A 15,178-nucleotide genomic window follows, 5' to 3' on the forward strand; every position below is an offset into this window, starting at 1 on the left:
AAGAAAGAAAGAAAGAAAAGGAAAAAAACAAAAAACAAAAAACACCCTCGACAGATGTTTGCGAAATTGCTGTTCGAAATGCTGGATGATCGCTTCCCGTCGGAACAAAGGGAGATTGGTTTTAAGGCCGCCTCTTCGTTCCTACCCGACATCGTTACCCTTCTTTCCCAACCGAACGAGCGGACGTTTCCATCCTGCTAACATCTCTCTCCGGGATGGTGTATGTTTATACTGAAAATCGAAGTAGATCGCAATTAAAACATGCAAGCGAACGTTACTGAGCATCCTCCCATAACAAAGAGCAGTGCCCGATGCCGTCCCAGCCCCCGCACCGCGATCCGGAGCCACGAGGAGGGGGAGGGGGGTACGAAGCGGGAGGGGGGGGGGAGTGGGAAGATCGCAGCCCTACAGAAGGCTATTCATTATCTTTAAGTTTATTTAATATCTCCAGCTTCTGGAACATACTCAGCGGCAGCGTTGGCACTGCCAGACGTTGTCTATCAAAGCGCCATTTGTTCCAGCGCTTTACATATTTCCCCTCTCTCCTCCCCCGCCCCCCACAGCCTTGAATACAGGCTTGTTGAGGGGAGGAAAGGGCCGACCATCAGATGGTCCCTCGGCCCCTCCGAGAGCCCCGCTCAGCCCCCGCTCCGGCCCCAGGGCAGGAGCCGCTCCGCCGTGCTTTATTTTGCCTCGTGTGTTTGCGCATCCCACCGAACCTCCCAAGAGAAGGGAGCTCCTCGTTCGACACACATACACGCACGCACGCACACATCTATCATTTGGCGAATCAATTTTGCAGCGGATTTCCACGAGAGCAGCCGCCCTTCCCGTGTGGAAGGGAGGAGGGGAAGCGAGAGGAGAAGGGGAGGGGACAGCAGGGCCAACACCTTCCCCTCCAGGATGCCCTTTAGGGATTGCGAGGAGACGGCCTTCCCAGTAATGTCCACGCAAGGTGGGATGGAGTGGGGCGTGGGGAGGGAGGAGGGGGGGGTCCCACGAACCCACCGAACAAACCCTGACACCTTATCAATACAAATCTCTAACGAGGGCCCTTCTGCAGATCGTAATGACTTCTCAAAGTTGCTGCAGGTCTGGAAAGCGTGCCAGTCACAGCCACAGATCAATTCTACACCCACGGAAAGTGACTTAATAAATGGAACCTCGCCAGTTATTATCCTTGCTAACAGCAGGGCCCTTCTTATTTGTCCTAATTAGCAAGACTGAAATGTCGGAGGAAAGAAGGGGAATATTCAATAAAATCTAAATTATTGAATGACTGTAAGATTTCGCCATTAGTTCAGCCATTCTTTACCTTCTTCAAAATGTCAAACAAATGGGGAATGCATATTTGCAACCCTGCCCTTCTGTTCCGTGCAACTGGAGGGCATACATTAAGCATATTAAGCATATTCAGCTCTTGATCGTTGTCAAAACACTGCAATTGCCTCACGATTATTAAGCTCGAAATATGCAAATGAGATGTGCTCGCACGTGTTGTAGGGATGCTAAAGTAATATTTATCTTGCGCTGGGCTAGTCTGGGGATGTGTTTGCTAAAGAGCTACTTGAGGCCCTGAAGATGCTGAACTAAGCCTTGAGAACCATGGGAAGGCTCAAGGTGGAAAACCTTCTGTGCAGGAAAGAGTGGCAGGAACAGAAACTCCGAGAGTTAACTTCTGTGTGGGAATCACTCCCAGCTCCCTCCTGAGTTGCTGATGACAGACTCCTCTTTTCTGAGAATATCCCTACAGTGACTGTTTTCCCACCTAAGCAGTAACAGACTTTACCAGCATCCTCCTACTGACTGGACAAAGCTTTAGAGCATCCCCAGTGCTCCGTCCCTACCGATGAAAGGAGGTGAGAGAGAGGAACTTCTCATCGTCTTGGCAATCTCGCATCCATCACAGCTTTACCTGCTATTTCCCCCTCCTCTCTATGTACCACGATAGGGAAAGTGAATGTCGGATCCAGAGAAAACTGCTTTAGGAAACGCTGTGGTCAATCCAGGTCTCAGGGCTAGGGGAGTGTTGCTTAAAATGATGCTGGATGATATTAATAATGCTGCCCGACAAATATTACAGTGTTGGTGAAGATGTGAATAAAATCAGGCAGTTTTGAAAGGAAGGGTTCAGGAGGAGATGCTCCACGTCGAGATTCTGCAGTGCTGAGAAATCGCACAGATTTAAGTGGAACTCAAAGGGTTCGGCAGCCAGCAGGGTTCTACACAGGGACAGCGGGTACAGCCCTCTTCCCTTCACTGTCACCGTGCTTGAAGGCTGAAATGAAGCTCATTAGCCGGGTGGATGGATTTAAAGACGCACACCTCTGCCCCGGGGCCCACATAGGCACGGCCGATGCGATTCCCAGGACCGGTTCCCTAAACCCAAAGAGGAGGTGTTTGATCTTTTGGAATAGATAGAGGTGGGATTAGATGGGGTTGTGCCACACTCAGAAGGAGAAATACAGAAAAAGGCGTTTCAGGAGACCGAGAACACAAAACGTATCCCCTCCTCGCCCCCCCCTTGCCCCCCCCTCCCGGCTATGTGGGCTCCTGAACGGGTGCTGCTGTCTCCTGGGCGAGGCAGATAAGAACTGTTCTCTTATCTTAATTGTCCCACGTTCATTCTTCAGAGATAGCCCCGTGCTTGTAGTTCATCCCAATGATTCCTTCAGCGTTTCTTCGATCTCCCAAACTTTGAAGCCAGTTTTCCTTGTTGGCGTTTCCTTCTCTCCTCCCCACCTCCTCCCCTCACGTTTTTAGATTGCAAACTATGCATCATTTGGACGATGTGGGTCCTTTTTGGTGATAACGAAGTCAGGGACGAACACACACTTATAAATCACACGGCCAGGAGCCACCAGGGGCATTTCTTATGCAAGACACAAAGTTTCTCCGCAAAGAACTGTATTTATATTTAACTCGAAAGCAAAGCATCTGAAGACTCTGAACGCTCTGGAGCCTTTTGAAGCTCTTAACTTCGGTGTTGCCTGCAGAGAACTTCCCTCAGCTCACACACACAGTCTGTATCACTTCTCTTACAAGGAAAAAAAGACATGGGCGTCTTCAGGATGTCCTTATCCTTCGTGTCAAGCTCAAAGCAAGCAAAGTATTTCATAAGAAAGAGCGAAAGCCCCCCCAGAGCGCTGCAGCCTCGAGCTCCGTGCGTTCATTCCATGCCGCTAAAAGGCAGCACTCACAAGAAAAGCTTCCCTTTAAGATGAAGTCTTCATTTTGGTTTTCTCCACGGCATCGGAACCCACATCCTTGCTAGCTGCGAGAACTGGCTGTGCTCACACCTGGGGCAGGAAGCCCATGGGCTGTCCCGGGATGTGCCAACCAACACCCCGTGCATGAAAAGTCCTCTGCCACCATCAGCTCCGGGGAAAAACCCGCATTATTCTGCTGGTGATGCTCTCGTTCCTTTCTGCTTCTCAAATAAAGGCCGGGGTCTGCAGCAGAAGCTCCTGAAGGCCTTCAGTCCCGCACAGAATTGCGGGTTGTGGGCTGAGGACATCTGCAAGGCACCTGCATGCAGCCAAGCAGCTGCCAAAGAAGGGATTTCCTCGTTCTCCCATCAACCAGTCGAACACTATTCTGGACAATACAGTTTCTTTTCCCAGGAATCAACGAGCTGAATCCTTCCCATTTGCCCTCTGTCCTCATCCAGCTCGAGAAGTTCTGTTTCAATCCTTCTGATTGAAAGACAGCAGCACCATCCGGACGGCACCTTTCTCTCTTCCTCCAAACGAGTGAAAATGAAGCAGTAATGAACGGCTAATTATCTCCTTTCGGGAAATAAGAGGCAGAGCTCTGGCAATCTGAGAATTTCCAGTTACACGACGTGGACGTTTTGACCACCTCCTCTCTCTCAGCTTTCAATAAAGGGAGTTTTAATGGAACAAATGACGGCATTAAGTTCACCAAGCGATGGGTTGCTACCGATAATCGGGTATTTCTTTCACCTTTATGCGCTTTATGAAGGGATGGTGCTGAGAGCCAAACGGTCTCACACCTTCTTTATAAGAGGAATTAAACCCGCTAATAATAACGACGGTGATTTGCTGTCAGTCCCAGGACTAAAGGGCTAAGAGGAAAACTTGGACAAGTGATTCCCGGTGCATTTGTGCGTTCACAGCATCTGCAGGCCGTGCGTTTTGGGGAAGCCCGTGTTACTTTAGGGGAGCGGAGCCCCTGTAGGGTTGTGCCAAGATCCGGAGTGGTTCTCGGGAGTCCAAGGACCACATTTCACCCCTACTCGGCTCGGATGCTTTGCTGTATTTCATGGCTAGAATTTCGATCCCATCCTATGGGATTTTCCCATCCTCAAAAATCTTCAGGACTAAACTCTAGCTTAGTCTTCGTTGAGAGGATTCTTATAGCGCAACTTTTTCCTCCATAAGGCCACAGTGAGCTCGCTTGGAGCTCATCTTGAAGCTCCAGAGGACAGCTGTATTGTGATAACATCGAGCATCTCTCTGTATTGTATCAGCGGAGTGAGACCGTGATGCAAAGTTTTCAAACAATACGAAACAATGGCTTTCAAGGATGAAATAAACACCTCTCCTTCTACTTTTTTTTTCATTTCACAGCCATAAATCACGATTGTGAGCATCGTTTAAATAGAATGTATTCAATTTAAGCGCGAGCACAACATAACATAGAAAGCACTCCTGGAATCAAACTGGAAACCGAATTCTCTTACAAAGGAAATTACATCATAGTTGCTTTGAATCTTCACGATCATCTTCTGCAGTTTCTCTTGTTTTATGAAAGAAAAATGTACTCAGTTTGAGAGAACGTTTGTAACTTCAAATATTTTCTTCTTGAATTGCTCAGCATCAGCAAAGTCTGCAGAATACATGAATAAATAGAAGCACAGCGATAGAAATGGTTTCTTCTTCTTCTTTTTATTGGAGGACGAAAGATGCAGTTGGGCAAAGCTCACTTTTTCTCTCGTGGACGTTTGAAGATGGGAGGAGGGCTGATGCTATTGCAGTTGCTTAACAAATGCCATCCCAACGGGTTGCATCAGCCGCACCAAAGCTCTGCATTAAAGAACGTGCTTATGCCTTTCAAAGTGAACTTTTGGCCCGATTTAAGGAGGGAGGGGGAAAAAAAAAAGGGGGGGAAAAAAAAAAAAGGGCCTTCCTGACTCTTCCTAGAGGCTGAATAACCAGTAAATATCCTGACAAGTAACAAATGACTGTGGGCGTCATATTGTTGGGTGCTCTTGTCTTCCCTTGCTAACAAGTAAATAAATGTTGCCTACCTATGTTTCCATTCTCTCAACAGCGGAGTGGCCAGGCTGAAGTCAATGCCTTTCCACCTACTCATCAGATGGGCTCTGCTAAAGGAAGGCTTCAGGCTCACAACAGACTCAGGGAAAGGTCAAAGCAGATTCGATGTAGGAAAGCAGAGCATGAAGTTGCAGCCCATAAACCTATCGGTTACAGCCCTTAAAAACATCTCGTGTTCTCAGAAGTGGGTGTGTGGGTAGGTCAGTACATGGGAGAAAGGATGGATAGAAAGAATTGTGGGGTTAATAAAAAGACATACGTGATTTTTAGTTCCTCTGCTCCGATTGCTAAGCTGGGCATGGTGTTTCTCCAACAAAAGACATTCTGTCTTCCTAACTTTATTTCATCGCCTCATTAGAATACAGATTTAATTACGTTGCTTTTAACCACACTGGCCCCACACACAAAGCCGGAATGACGAAATTTAAGCACGTAAAGTGAATTTGTCATAAGAACTTTTAGCCCAGAAAGTTCCAAATAAGTTCAAGCCACTTTTCAAGGGAAAGTTTCGCAATGAAGAAAAGAGCATCCTTTTGTCATTGGGGCTGTGGAGGGAGGAAGCAGTCAGACCTCCCTACATCTTTTCCCCCTTGTCTTCCTTTCAGGTGAAACTAAGATCGGAGAAAACCTTTTTTAAGTTGAGGAAGGGGAAATTCTGCTGAAATTGGCTGACCACATCGCTCGGGAGCCTTTTTAGCACTTAAAACAGTCGTAGATCATTCTAATTCTTCCCCCGATCCCCTTTTCCCCATCACCTCCCCGCACCCCACCTCCCTCCTCTCTTTTAAAGTCTTTGAGGAAAGATTTTGACGTATTCGTGTTGTTATCAGATTGATGGGCAGGGTTTGATTGAAACCCCTTTGTCATGTAAATGTCATCTCCTTGATGGATGAGCTCAGAGATGTGACAAACTTCAGGAGCCCCTCGCTCATTGGGTTGGGGGCAGACCACGTGGCCCCCCGCCCCCACCCCGGCCCCGCCGAAGGCTCCGGGGTTCGAGGGCCAGCGATGCATGGAAGGAAGTTTTACAGCTTTGACATACTATCTAAAGGTTGTAGGGCAGGCGGAATCCCCCCCAAAACAGGCTGACCCTCCTCCATCAGTGGCAGATGGACAATACTAGGATGAACTCCTTCTTAGAGTATGCAATTTGTAACCGTGGGACGGGCGCCTACCACCATTTAGAGCAAAGCTCCCCTTCCTTCCCCTCTTGCTCAGGTAGCCCCTCCAGTGACACTTTTCATGGAGAAGGGCGCTTCGGTGCTGGGGGCAGCGCGGGTTCGGCCGCCCACCTTCCCTCGCAGAGCCCCGGCTTTTTCCCCTCCGCCTCCGGGCGCTCCGTGCCCTTCGCTGCCGCTGCCCCGAGCTCCGGCTACCCAACCCAAAACTGCAGCCCCGGCTACGGGCACCACCAGCTTTACCTCGGCCAGCAGGACGCGGACGGCTTGTATTTCCAGGCTGCCGGTTACTCCTCCAGCACCGGACCCCATCTCGGCTCCTTGCCAGAGGGTTATTGCGGTGCCGTAGGGCAGTACCAGCAGCAACAGCACCTTTACGGGCAGGAGCAGCCCGGTTATTTGCCCGGGGTTTACGGCAACCTCTCGCCTTCCCTAAATGAGGACAAAGACCCCGCGTGCCCCTCCGAGCCGTGCCCCAATGCCAGCGCTGCGCGGACCTTCGATTGGATGAAAGTGAAGAGGAACCCCCCCAAGACAGGTGAGTTTGGGGAGCGCAGGGCTCGGCGGGGGGGGGTTCCCATCCGGGCTGAGGAGGGGGGGAGCAGGACGTTCTGCAGCCCCGCTACGAAATGTTGCCCTCCCCGGAGTTTCTGCTCCTCAGGCTCCTTTGCCTGAGGAAGATGCATTTTTATTCTTATTTTCAAGTTCTATAGAAAAACCAGCTAGCGATTTCTCAGGCACACCTGGCAGAGGGTTGCCTTCAGGCCCAACGCAGTTTAAGTCCAGCTCGGAAAAGGAAACACTCCCAGTTTCCTGCTTCCTCCACAAAGGTGGCTTCCACCTCCCTCGTTGTTGAACATCCTTCTCTAAAACCTTCCTTAAATCCGGAACTTCCCTCCTCTCCCCCACCATCATCCCCCCTCCCCTTCCACTCCTTCCCACGCACGTTCAAGTTTCATGGCACTTTGTAAGGAGCTGGGATGACCGTTTGCAAGAGAAAGAAGCAGCTCTGCAAATCCCGGGCCAGCATTTCCCTCCGGGTTACATCCCTGAAAAGCCAGGGGTGGCTCAGGAGAAGCTGCAAGAGGTGGGGGCCGAACACAAAGCACAGGGGATGTCCCTTCAATCAGACAGCCCCGGGACCCCCAGGCCCATATAGGGCTCTCCTTCTGTTGCTTCTATCCTGTTGTTTTTTTGCTCCTTACAGCCAAAGTGTCGGAATATGGGCTGCTGGGCCAACCCAACACCATTCGCACCAACTTCACCACCAAACAGCTGACGGAGCTGGAGAAAGAATTTCACTTTAACAAGTACCTCACCCGGGCCCGGAGGGTGGAGATCGCTGCTACACTGGAGCTCAACGAAACCCAAGTCAAGATCTGGTTCCAGAACAGGCGGATGAAACAGAAGAAGAGGGAAAAGGAAGGTCTCGCCCCTCCTGCTGCCTCCAGGTCCGCGAAGGAAGCGAGTGAAGCCTCGGATCAGTCCAACTGCACCTCACCTGAGGCCTCCCCCAGCTCCGTGTCCTCCTGAGGACCGGCACAACGACCGGATCGGGGCTGCCTTCGAGGGCCGCTGATCTCCGCACAGCCCCGCACAGCCCCGGCCGCACACGCTTCCCTCCGAGCCGCCCCTTCGGCTCCGACCGCATCCACCCGTGCGGTGCCCATTCCCCGTTTGCCTTCCTCTCTTAATTTATAGACCCTCCGTTAAACGTTGGACTCCAAAGGAGCTGCCGTGTCCTCGTTTTATCCTTAGCAATAGGCGTTTGTCTCAGGGACGTTTCTCCTTTCTCCCCTTCCCAATAGGAACTGCACTTTCAACTACAGAAACTTGAAAACGAATTTTAGTTCTCTCCCGCTTTAAAGATGTGCACAACGACTTTCGTCCGCAAGCATCCCGAGTTTGCTGTATTATTCCTCCCCGCAAGATGGTTAAAAGAAAAAAAAAAAGTTTGGGGTGCTTCCTTTTTGTTTCCCTTTTTTATTTACTCTGTGTATCTCGGAAAGAGCCCAAGACACTGAAGGTCTCCGGGAAGACCCGAAAAAGAAAAGAAACAAAGCAAAAATGCAACTTCTCTGCTGCCATTTTGCACTATCGCCGCTTTATACAGGGTTTCCTACACGCTCTCCTCCTGTATTACTGATCCTGGGGGTGAGAGCGTTGTGCTATCAGATAAAACGAGATAAGGGGAAGGCTGAGCCCGGGATGCTTTGGGCGACGGTCATTGCCGCACCGAGTGTGAACGTGCACGGGACGGAGACGGGGGGGGGGTCCGCATTGCGCTCCCCCAGTCGCGATGCACTGACTGCTATTTATTGTACGTCTCGATAGCCTCATGTCTTGGAGAGAAGCTGCACGGCTCCTCGTGTCCCACCCCCCTTAGGCTTATCGGAGTCCGATAAAAACATTATTAACCACGGCCAGTTGTTACCCTTTGCCACCAGAAGCTTCAGCGCAGGGCGAAGTGAAAACCAAGGAGTTTCGTTAAAGATTGTTATAAAGAGATAAAAGGTCATCCTGAAAAGCCTGCGGTTTCTTAATCGGAATCTGTTTTCCCTCCACTCCCTTCCCTGTTTTTCGAAATGAAACTACCTCAGTTTAATAAAGTTTACTTTTTCCACATTCGAGTCCTGTCGGCTCTAATCGCAATGGCGATCTCCCCCACCCAGGGAAATGCACGGGGAGGGCAGCCGGGCTCGGAGGGAGGAGGAGGAAGGAAAAGGTCTCCGGTTGCTGCCAAAGCTTCCAAGCCAAGTGCTCCATCTTGCTTCCTGGGGGAACTCTATGGCCCCCACCCCCGTTATGGCACCCGCAGCTGCACGATCGGAACCGGGCAGAAACGCGTTGCTCCCTACGGGGAGTTATTTGACGACATAAAGTGTAAAAAAGGGCCTGATGAGAACAGAAAGTTATCATCATCCTCATTATCAGCATCCTGGCAAGGAAGCCTATCTGCATTACTAAAGCAGCGACATTAACTGGAACGAAACTGGGGGTCGGGGGGTGGGGGAGAGGCGATTTTCTCGATTATACAAAACAATTCCTTAAAGCTTGACCCAACCCCGGAGAGAAACGAAGTGTCAGTTCAGTTTGATGTCCTCGGCTTCCAAAGGCGGTCCCCGAAAGCAAAAGGGGTGTTTTGCAAAGCACAGACACACACGGGAGCGGGCGGAGGGCCCGAACCTCCCTATGCCGGGTGCAGAGGGAGGGGGCCGAGGTCCGGATATAGCTCTGACCTTTTTACCTCGAAACGCCTCTGGGATTTCTAAACAAGTAAACAGAGGGGCTGCCAGAAGAAACTATTGTTCTGGCTTCGTCAAATTTGCAAACCTTTTCGGTGAGGGCAGGAATGAACCCAGTACCTGCTGCATCTGCAGCCCTGCTTGGCCCGTCCGGAGGCGATGAGCATCGCTTTACCCGGGCAGCACAATTCTGCCTCGGGTAATTCACCTCTGTGGCTCGGAAGAACAGATCTGGAGTGTCCAATTAGCTCAGAGATAAGAAGAAAAAAAAAAAAAGAGGAAAAGGTGAAAAGGGAGTTTTGTTGCACTATAGCGGTTTGCAAAACAACGGGAGTGAGGTCCAAAAGTAAAAACGCAGCCACGCTGGTTTCGTAACGTGTTGACCACGAGTTCAGCTCGCTTTAACCTTTTCGTTGAAGCGATGCGATTGAATCTGTGTGATTTAAAGTTTCTCGTGAACACGGGATTGCGCTCATGGGTTTCCACTGGGATGTTTTTGTCCCCTGTTGTCTCTTCACCTCCGGGCTGAGAAGGGGCCGGAGCTCCCCTCCCCCCCAGGTGAGCACGGATCGGTGCGCGGCGAAAGGTCGGGGAAGAGCGAAAAGTTCGGGCCGAGAGGAGATGCCCGAAGTGCCGAAGTCGGGCACAACAAAGGCTCCCGGCTCCCATTTGAAACTCAAAGGGAATCTCCGGAAGGATCCGCAAAAAACGGTGCCGCTGCTCCTTACATATGTAACCCCCTCCGGGCTTCCCCTTCACCCCGTTCCCTTTGCTTCCCTCGTTGCCAAGCCGGGTTCCTTTCACAGCGAACATCTCATGCAACTCAGATCTCCTTCCCCCAACTGTCCCCCCAAGTTTCTCACGCTTCCTTTTGTCTCCAAAGCCCGAAACTCACTGCTGGGAAGCAGGAGCCGCCTGGAAAGGCCAATTCGGGACAGCTTTGGTCGGGATCCGCGGTAACAGCCGCTTTGGGGAGCAGAGAGGGACTCGCGTGTCAGCCCCACGCTCCGAGAAAGGGGTAGAAGGGAGCAGAATGGTGATGCCCACAGGTATGGGTAACCCTATACGGGTGTCTTTGTGGGACACGAGCTCCTTTTCTTACTTAAATCCATGGATATGAGCTACAAAGTACCCTCAAACATCCCCTGCTCTGCGTGCGGAATTCCCAGTCGATATTCAGCCCTGTCACCGCAGCTTGATTTTATCGCAAATCTGAGTTCTACGCATATAACTGATACACAACGACGTGGCTGTTCCCATATCTCCACGTGTGTCTGTCCGTGGGTCCGTGGCAGGAAAATTAGCCAAATCCCCCTGCGCGCTTCCAAACAAAGCCACGTCTTAATGGAGATTAATGCCTTTAATATCCCAAAGGAAAGGGAAAACCCCAGTTAAAGCGGAGTAACATTGTAAATTATTAACGGCAGTCTCTGTGTTGGAGCTGTTGTCCCCCTGCGGGAGGAGGGGACAGAGAAGGGACGCGGATTGCCCCTCTCTCTGCTCCCAGACCCGAGGGGCAAAGCCGATGACCGCGGCGGATACCCCGGGGCCATCTGTTCCTTTACCCCTTGGTGTGAAATGTTTCTCTTAAAGCATTTGTTCTCACAACGCGAGGCCTTTTTGATCTCAGAAGAGGACATTCTATTAAAAAAAAACCCAACAATTATACCCCGAAGACTTCCTTACTTTCAACTCCGCTTTGCTGGTTGCTATTAACTCTGTTTCCAAAGCCTCTTCGCACTTAAGGTGTGAAGCTTTCCCGGGGGTCTGTCCGGGAACAAACCTTCCCTCGGTGGATTCTGGCTGGGCTGGGCTATTGCCGACCCCTAAAAGCCATTCATGCCTTGAAGTGAGGGACAACAGGGCTCGAAGCCTTCTGAATTTTTGCAAACTTACTTCGAGCATAAAAATAAGTACAGGAGCCTCCCCCATCCTGGATCTCAACGAAACCAGAGTGGGATCGACTTTGATCCAACTTCTGCAAGCAGCATCGGGGCAGCGAAGTATCCACACACTTGCTTACACCCTAACATTGCCGAAGGTAAAGCAAAAGGGATTTTCATGCCTGTTTTCTCAATGCTTGTGAGGCGAGTGCGTTTTTAGGTGTCACTGCCTCTTACGGAGGATCGGGCAGAAGATCTGCGGGGAGCGATGGGTGAGTGCAGCTCCTACAGCCTAAATGGCCCCCACCACGCAGCCCTGCAGCACCCGAGGAGATGGGCACACGTCTGTTTTTCCGGGTTAGATATATTTACAGATGGCCGAATTCGTTTGTATTTATAACCAACGGACAGGTTTGGAGGGTTGAGGCTGCATAGGTCACCTGGGTTGAAGTCGGGGCAGCTCCGTCCTGTTATTTCGTGTAGGATATCAGCTGTAAATCCACCTCCCACCCCTCCCTGCTCATTACACTGAAAGGAACACTCGACGGCGCGATCCCCTTCCTTCCTTCATTCCCCTCTGCCTCCCCCCGGCTATTCTCTTCCACCAACACAGGCATTTCAGCGCCGAGCAGCCCCAGGGTTGCATTAGCCTCTTAGGCAGGTGAAATGAGGTCTGGGGCAAAGGGTTGGGGTGGAAGGAACAATCGCAGGAGTGAGTGTACAAAATGTTTCCTCGCTCTTCAGAGGGCTCACCTATCCTTTCAGTTTACACTGGTCTGACAGCTCCATTTCAATCCCAGCCTTCACACGGATTTGTTCAATATTTACTCAGGCTGATGGGTTTGCTCAGAACTTGCCTCTGTCAGCCTTGCTCTGTCGGGTTCCCTTCCCCTCGGGCTCAGGTTCACACAAAGTTCAGCCTGAAATGAATTCACCCAAAGATGGGCCCAGCTTGGCCCGAGGACCAGAGATGGGGTCAAGCCTCGGTCTCTGTGTCCCAGCCAGCCCTCATGAAGGCAACACTCAGCACTCCCGGCCAGGAGGCTGCTTTGAAAAATTATTTGGGGTTAAAAAAGAAAAAAGCATCGGGCCAAGGAGGACACGCCAAGAAAGGCAGGAGCTGCTTTTCAGTGCGAGGAGCACAGGTCAACCCTTCAGGGAGGGTGCAGAGTTCATGGACGTTTACTCTGCCCAGGGGGCTGTGTGACAGGGAAGGTAGAACCGCAGTAATAACTGCAACTGGGAGGGAAAACGAGGTGTGTGCCTGTATGGATATGAATATGTTGGGTGTGTATGTATGTATATCACTCTGTATATTACAAATTAACGTATTGGTTGCATTTAAATCATATATATTATATAAACTCGTATTTATATATGGGTAAGTAAACCTGGTGGCAAGGGATTAAACACTAAAATGAATGAGATTAAAGCTGATTCGTTTCTGTCCGAAGCCATGGGAAGGCAATTGGTTTTAGGTAACAAGCTGAAAGCTGCCTCAGCAACAACAAAAAGTACTTTTTGGAAAGCCTTTCATCACAAAAGCAAATCGAAATTTGATGCAAACTAGGAAGGAAATGGAGATTATCTACAGAACGCCGACTCTACATCCCCATTAAACCAGAACCAGAAGGTAAATCCAACGTGGTTCCGAAGGAAATAACGACTGAATGGACACCAGAAGCAGGACCGAGGGAACAGTGGGTGCCCAAAAAGGATCTCTCCGCTTTTATCGCACAAGAGGGTCAGCAGCTCCGAGATGTCCCTTCAGATGGCCGCTGTTCCCTCGGTCGCAGATTCTTAATGGCAACGTGAGACAGGCAGAAACCTTCCCGTCTGGTCTTTATTGCCGCCTCGCATTCGAATATATGCTGGAACCACATTCTCCCACGGCACCTTTTTAGGAGTTGTTGTTTATAGCATCAATGGAATCACTACTTCTAAATTCGCCTGGATGGATGCTTCACTTGGAAGCGCAGGTGCTGCGTCCTCATCCCATAGAGACTTAGAGAGAGGGATCAAAAACTGAGAACTGGGAAAAGAAAGCACACCAAAGTGTGATCTTTCTTACCCGGTTCTTATCCAGCAGGCAACAGCCTCAGCTTGAGGATCTGAAGCCCTGCGGAGTATTTGCGCCTTTGGATAAAGAGGATTTGAGGTCTCTATTGTGAGTTTACAGCCCTTTCGCACCCGATCGACGTGGGGCGTCACTTCGAATAGGATGCGAGAAAGTATAAAGTGAAGTAACTGTAAAGTTAATCCGGTGGGATTGAACGGATTTGTGAACGGCTGTGAAATCCTGGGGGTTATCGCGGTGGGATGGAGAATGAAGGGAAACGGGGGTGGGGGCGGGGTGGGAGGGTGTCCGCAGAAAAAAACAACGCACCTCTGGTTTCAAAGAGAAAAGCTGGCAGTGCGAAAAGATGGCAAAACCGAGCTGGTTTTGGTCTAAAAACGAAGTCTCTCTGCGTTCAAATAGCTCGAGTTCTTGCCGAACCCCCCCTTCCCCTCCCAGATTTCCCCTTTCCCAAATGATTGCTGCGATTTAAGGGAGGCTTTCCCTTAAACAACAACAAAAGTGGCTTTTAAACTCTGTTATATTATTAATACATCTCGGAGTGAGGAAGAAAATAATATGTAAATTTTTGGAGTTATTACTACAAAGTATTTCTCTGTGTCGGTTATCTGAAAGTGACACAAGTGGAAATGTTGGCATTGGAAAGAGACCTGAGATGTGGGATTTGATTCCCTTTTGCTGCAGTGAGAGGCTAAATAGGCACGGATTTACCGTGCGCTTCACACGGCGCGGAAACGCTGAGCCTAACTCGTTTATTACAGAAAGAGATGCGAGGAAAATGCTTTCTTAACGACGTTTTAATTGTATTCGCTCTGTGAGGGTTCGATGGTTCAGCTTTAAACGCCGATTGGCAGAAAATGAGGCTCCATCCAAAAGCGGCGCGTCCCGAAGATGCTCGCATTTCAATGCGGACTGATCTGATCCAACACCAAACATCAGACGGGTCGATGCTTCAAAGCAGTGCTCTGAATCCAGGGAAGCTGCAGCACAAAGCAGCGATGGGAGGGAAGGGATGCCAAGTCCTCCCTGCCCCTCTGCTCCGCCCGTATCCATTGCTCGCACCCTTTCCAAAGGGTGGATCCCAGTGACACCGGTGGCTTCACTGCCCTCTCAAGTCCTGCTTTCAAGCCACCCTTCCCTTTAATACATCATCCCTATTCGAGCCGGATGGCACTAAAAAATGTCACTTCCACGCATTAAATATCGCCCTGAACTATTCTCCAATAAAAGATCAAACGCCACGGCCGCCTTTGTCTCCTATGAGTATTTTTGGAGGAAATCTCTAAAGAAAAAACAGCTTGTTGGAATCATTCCTCGATTTCCCGTTGTCCGTTTTCCCTACGAAGGTTGTCTTCTTTTTGTTATTAATGGACTTGGCAGAGCTTCTCCTGCAGTTTGTAGCAATATGCTCACAAACGAAAGCATCTCGCTGATGGATGAGGAGCCGGGCTCTAAATCAGTCCCTACTGATACAAATTATTTTAATATGCCCCTC

At 50.2% G+C, this 15,178-nt stretch overlaps 1 protein-coding gene across 1 annotated transcript; it reads left to right on the plus strand.

Annotated features, from left to right (window-relative positions):
* Positions 1–6,409: 6,409 nt before the first annotated feature.
* On the plus strand, positions 6,410–8,021 carry HOXB1 (homeobox B1). Its single transcript, XM_003213971.3, has 2 exons — positions 6,410–7,016; positions 7,686–8,021. Exons 1-2 carry the CDS (start codon positions 6,410–6,412, stop codon positions 8,009–8,011), a joined length of 933 nt encoding a protein of 310 aa, XP_003214019.2. The 3' UTR covers positions 8,012–8,021.
* The last annotated feature ends 7,157 nt before the right edge of the window (positions 8,022–15,178 follow it).

This window comes from Meleagris gallopavo, chromosome 29 (assembly GCF_000146605.3).
Source record: "Meleagris gallopavo isolate NT-WF06-2002-E0010 breed Aviagen turkey brand Nicholas breeding stock chromosome 29, Turkey_5.1, whole genome shotgun sequence".
Classification (NCBI taxonomy): Eukaryota; Metazoa; Chordata; class Aves; order Galliformes; family Phasianidae; genus Meleagris; species Meleagris gallopavo.